At 38.8% G+C, this 6,111-nt stretch overlaps 1 protein-coding gene across 1 annotated transcript in view; it reads right to left on the bottom strand.

The window, feature by feature from the left end:
* The window catches only part of SMIM43 (small integral membrane protein 43), a 2,524-nt gene extending 368 nt beyond the window's left edge, over positions 1–2,156 (bottom strand). The window contains exon 1 of the mRNA XM_044061533.1: positions 1–2,156. This exon is cut by the window's left edge and continues 368 nt beyond it. Coding sequence (XP_043917468.1) covers positions 1,429–1,716 — 288 coding nt within the window. The 5' untranslated portion in view covers positions 1,717–2,156 and the 3' untranslated portion in view covers positions 1–1,428.
* Between the last annotated feature and the right edge of the window lie 3,955 nt (positions 2,157–6,111).

The following is a 6,111-nucleotide window of genomic DNA, read 5'->3' as shown; positions in this document are numbered from 1 at the left end:
GAGTCTGCAAATGCACAAGCTCATATCTACAAATCCCAGAATTACCTTGTGCTTAGGCTACAGACGGGAAGATCATAACTGTGAGCTTCAGGTGCTTGCAGTGCTGGACAGACATTTCCTAAACCATGGTCATGTGACCTCCCAGACTGTTGGTCTCTCTTGAAAGTCAGTGCCATCCTCTGGGATTTTACTTGGCACAAAAAAAAAAAAAAAAAAACGGCTAGATATGATTCGTGTCTTGGTGTTATCATTTTACTTGGCACAGACAGGACAACAGCACCCACAGTGCAACAGCAGCACTGCTTATAGCAAGTAGATTGTGAACTGTGTTCCTACAGAAGTTCACAGTGTAGCAGGGCCAGCATATCTTTAATGACACCTGTAGGGGGGTCTGAGATTTATGATATAGCTATAGACAAGTCTTTTATACAAAAAAGGTGGACACTGCATCAGCCCCATGCTTGTGTCTAATTCTGTTTGTACTGATTATTTATTTTTGTTACAGTTTGACACCTTGATTAACTACTGAAACTAGCATTCTTAAAAAAAAATCAATAAACTCTTAAAAAAGGCTATTTACTGAAATGCTCCCTGTCCTCAAAAAGTCTGCATTTTTATAATAATTAGCAGTTGGACTGAAACAAAATGATGCAGTTTAATTAAATAGCTGGCACAAAACTGAAGTACTGGTAGCGTTCTATTGTTTAGTTTGTGAAGCAGCCAGAGTGACCATCAGAATATTAAATACTTGCTTCCTGGCCAGCTGCTGAAGTTTAGTGTGATTGCTTTTAATCAGCGAAAGCTATTAAATGCTTGAGCACAAAAGCAATATGAAACATTTATCATCTGGATCCCCACCCCCACTTTTTTCAGTATCTCTGTACCAATGTCTGAGCTCAATCTGACAACAATAAATTAACTCTTCACCATCCTAAGCACACTTACAAGCTATCTGAAAACACAAGCACATCTGCCTAGCCCTTTACTGTCAGGTTCGTTAGTTCATTTACCCATACCGGTCTAGTCTCTAGTGTAACAGCATTACAATGCTTTCTTTCCAGAGTTTGCATTTGTCATTTATTTAGAAACTTCAGGCAGATGTTTTTACACAACAACACTAAGTCTGCTAGTTTCTCAGTTTGCTTTATAAAAGCATGATTCTGTTGCATTTAAGGGAAGCATTCCCCTTAAAGTATTTCTGAAAACATAAATAGAACGACTCTATACAAAACAGTCACGGAGAATAAGTAGTCTTTACAAATCTGAGCAAAAGTAAGGAAAGATGCTCCCAGAATTCCAAATTGTAATCCTTCTTTGTTTTGCTGCATTCCCAATATGGGCAGGGAATCCAATTTCTGTTACAGTCTTCATTAATAACATCTGACCAAAAACAAGTAAAAAGTACTGGCAAAACAATGTGCTTTGGAATCACACAGACTGTTCCCGCAAGGATCGACTAGATTGCCCTGGAGCAGTAGCCACTGAATTCTTTAGTTGCTTCAGAACCACAAAAAGCAACAGGACAATTAGAAGCAGGAGAAGAAAAAAGATAGCGAGGTAAATCAGCAAGTTGAACTCCCAGTTAATTTTTACTGGCAAAGATGCCGAGGCTGGAATAAATCTCCTAGGTGCAGAATTGCGAAGCAAAGGAAAGTTCCTCCCCCGATAAGTCACCACAGTTGTTAAGGGAATGCTCCCTTCTGTCCCTCCACTCATCCTGTCTTCCAAGCTGTCAGCTTTTCAACAGTAAATCCTCAATAGTTCGTTTTGTTCCTTTTCATCTGTCATGCATGAAGGAGCATTTTAGAACAGCATTTCCTTTTTCAAACACATTCCTTTTATGTGAACTGTCTGCAAATGCACAGAATGTCCATCAGTTTATATCACTTTCCTCATACCCTCTAGAGCTCAGTGCAGCAAGAAATATCTCCAGGTTTATCAATGCATCAAGAATGCACACCTTCTCAGTTGGATTGGCTTTTGTCAGAAGCATTTGGTACCCTGTAGTACTCAAAGCACTGTGTTTTGCAAATGAGCTTTGTAGAAATTACTGTGCCTAGCACAATATGGTGCACTCTGCTGATGGAAACACATCTGGGATATTTAAACACAGGAATAAACATACATGCATGCAGCAAATGCATGGTGTTTCACTAAGATTGTTCACCGACATCTCATAATACACTGAAATGGAAATAGGAGGAGGAAGTCTAAAATACTGCACTCAACAGCCTTTTTTCCATCTTGTTTTTATTTTGTTCTCATTGTCTCCCTGCTCTCCTCAGAGCTATTGAGAATGTAGGTAATAAAGTGTGAAAATAATTTTCAAATGTAAAAAATGTTAGAAGTCTAAGGTTCCAGAATGTAATGTTGATTAATCAAATTGTTATTTCTTAAGATCCTCATCGCAGATTTTATTTTGACCCAACTTTATGGAATAAAGGTCAAAGCAAATCTGCTACCCCCTTGACTTAAACTTGACTTTTACTAAGAATCTAAAAATAAAATTTTCAGAGAAGAAAAATAGGTTTTGGACTCTTAACTGCAGGACAAATGTTCCATAGCCAAGGCTTGAGTAAAAACTATTTGTATAACACAGTAAAATACTTGGTAAAACTACTGACTGGTATATCTGTTGCTAAAACTACAAGCCCCTACATCACAAATATATTCTATACGTGGGATGTTTAAGGCAACTTATGAGTCTGATCCAGTTCAGAAAGAAGGCTGAAGAAAAATGTTTAGTTGCTACTCAAAGCTGATTTAATGTACTGTAGGTCAAATCACTGCTTCAGAGATATCAGTTTAATAATGGAAAGTACATTTGTGTAAATAAAACGTACCGTAACAGTAGATGTTCAAATGATCACTGCTGCAGCAGCCTTAGCTATATGGGTTATATCCTGGCATGGATATTTATTTATTGTTTATTTATTTGCATTTGTTTACCGGGGTAGTCCACTGGGCCAAAGTGAGCCCATTTTCAGTGGAGGCCCTGGGAGAAAAGCTCCGACATAGTATGAGTAATACATAGTACATATATAGAGTCGTAGGCACAACAATATACATAGTTTTTAAAGTAAAACATTACATATAGGCAGCATAATACATATACAATACAACAATAATAAACAGGAGAGTACAGCAGCGTTATCAGGGTTACATACAATAACTGGGAGAAATACCAGTCCTTAGAGAAGCAGAACAAGGCTCATAACAATACATTTAACAGCAGAACCATTTGGAGATAGGGAGAGCTAGGAGTGAGGTCTATGTAAGGTGTAGGACAGTATTATCAAGGTAGTTTGTTCGGGCCAGAAGGCAAAAGTTAGACTTAGGAGATGGTAGGAATATAGAAACAGTATAGGAATACAGAGACACAGTGTAAAGGTGAGAGCAGCTAAACGTAAGGGATTGCTTTGGAGAGTAGATGTGGGAGGAAATATATTTAGAAATGAAGAGAGTATGGTTTGAGATATATAGTGCAGGGGAGAGAAGATTCAGGGAAAGGAGGAGGAAGATGATGGGGTGAGGTAAGGTGTTGTTTCAGGGATGTCTTAAAGAGAGGGGCACTGCTGATTGACTTTATTGATGATGAGGGATTATTCCACAGCTTAGTTACAGTAAAGGAGTAGCACATATGTCCTGCTGCACGGGGTGGTTTCACTATATTTAGAAGGCTTTGGTTAGTGGAACGGAGAGGTTTGTTTGAATAATACTATGTGAGTAGGGAAGACAAGGAAGGGCAGTTAGATGGTTTGTTAATACATTTGTGTGCAGTGTTTAGTTGAATAAGTGATAGATGATGTGGTAGTTCTAGCCAGTTTGGTTGGTGCAGATATGAGCAGTGGTGAGAAGAGTAACTCGCATCTGTTACAAATTTAGCAATTTTATTATAGCATGAGGCTAGCTTGGCTTTGAGAGAGGCTTGAATATTTGTCAGGAGAGGTGCACCATAGAGAAGATAGGGTAGTAGGAATGATGAGGCGAGAGATAGTTTTGCATAGTAGCTGAGGAAGTATTTTTATCTATAGAGAGAACCTAGTTTTTGGTGTGTTTTTTGATACTGGTCTGAATGTGCAAGTCAAAGGTCAGGTTTTCATCTATGATGACACCTAACAGTTTAGTAAATGGTACAACTTCAATTATTGTGCTGTTTTGGACTTGGAATGATGAAGTTTTCCTTGTTTAGTGGAGTGGATTTTTTGGGTAGAAAAATGACAAGTTTAGTTTTGTTGGGGTTTAGGGCGAGATGGTTGTTGGACATCCATATCTCAGTAGTAGTGAGGGTATCTTGTGTGAGTCATTGAAGTTCAGATGGTGATTTGTCAGCACAAATGATTGTGGAATCATCTGCACATTGGTTGACAGAACATTGGGTAAGGGAGGTGTGAAAGTTCTTAATAAAGATGCTGAACAGAAGGGGCCTTAATATGGAACATTGAGGAGCACCAATAGTTGTCTTGAGGAAGGGAGAGAATGAGTTGTGCCATTTGGTTGACTGTTGCCTGTTAGTAAGGTAGTTTGTGAGCCAGTCTACGGATTGGGGTGAGATGCCAATTTCAGACAGTTTGGTGAGTAGGAGAGAGTGGGAGATGGTATCAAAGGCTTTAAAGAGGTCTAGAAAAAGAGAGGAGACCATTTTTCCATCCTCTCAGGCTTGGTTAACTGTGTCAGTGAAAGATATGAGAGCTGTAGTGGTGCTATGACCAGGTCGGAATCCATGCTGAGTGGGAGAAAGGATTTAGTTGTGAAGTACATAGTGAAGAAGCTGGAAGTGAATGTATTTTTCCAGGATCTTAGAGATGGGTGAGAGGATGGCAATGGGTCGGAAGTTGAAGATGTCTATGTTAGTGCCTCCTTTATGTAGAGGCAGGATGTATGCCTTTTTCCAGATAGTGGGTATGTAGGACTCCTGAATAGATCTGTTAATAAGAATGCTGATGGGAAAGGCTATAGAATTTGTGGCAATTTGTAGAAACTCAGAAGGTAGGTTGTCTGGGGCGTTGGTACAAGGTTTGAGTTTTTGGAGCAGCTTTTTTATTGTATTGGTGGGAATAGATGAGAGAGTGTTTGGTAGAAGGGAGAGTAGGTGTATGTTGTGGGGCTGGGTTGGGGGGATGGTGGCAGTTAGATTGGTAATAGTATTGATGAAATAAGAGTTAAAGAGTGTAGCTGTTTCTGTGGGAGTTTTGTCAGGGTTTGGGCAAGGATTGTTATTTGACCCTGGGTTTAGTAAGGAATTGATGGAGCTCCAGAACGTTTTAGGATTTTGTTTATGGGTTTTTTTTAGGGTAGGATAGTGATCTTTTTTGTCTTTTATGACTAGCTGTTTTACTTGATTGTGTAGTTGTTTATATTTTGTCAGGTTAGAGCTGTTTTTACTTTTTTGTCAGTGTTTTCATGCCTTGTCCCTTGTGGATATTAGCTGTTTAGTGGGTTTTGTGAGACAGGAAGGGTAGCTAGTTTTTACGCTCCTTAGAATGAGCGGAGCTTGGTTATCTAGGACTTTGAGAAATGTAGTGTTAAAGACTTTAACGCATTCATCTAGGGGGAGGAATTTTAATGTGTTCTAATTTATATGTTGTAAGGTGTCATTAAATGTGTTGGGGCAGAAATGGGATACGTTTCTAATTTGTTTATAGTGATGTCTGCTAAGGGATGAGGTCGTTTTTCGACCTATGAAGGCAGGTAACTGATCACTTATGGTGTTGGGGAGGGTTCCTGCGGATGCAGCCTTATTTGGGTCTGAGACCAATATCCAGTCTACAATAGAGCCACTATTATTAGTTTTGTTTGCTCTGGTTATGTCATTAATAAGTTGGGTGAAGGTACATAGGTTGATATTGGAAGTAGGATTATGGTGGTTGAAGTCTAGCCAACTGATATTGATGTCATCTAGGATTAAATTTCATTTTCTACATTGATCCCCGCAACAGTATTTACTCTAGTATAGGTATATTATTGCCAGGAGGGATGTATAATATAATAATGCAGATGTTTTTGCAAGAGTTTATTTTAAGGAAGGAAACTATTATTTCAGCTGAGGAGAATTGTGGGATAAGCTTATTGTGTGATATAATGGAGAAATTGTTAGGATATAGTAGACAG

The sequence above is a fragment of the Protopterus annectens genome, chromosome 2.part0 (assembly GCF_019279795.1).
Source record: "Protopterus annectens isolate FY-2018-M chromosome 2.part0, PAN1.0, whole genome shotgun sequence".
Lineage (NCBI taxonomy): Eukaryota > Metazoa > Chordata > Ceratodontiformes > Protopteridae > Protopterus > Protopterus annectens.
The sequence above is the reverse complement of the archived record's forward strand: the minus strand, read 5'-3'. Positions and strand labels throughout refer to the sequence as shown.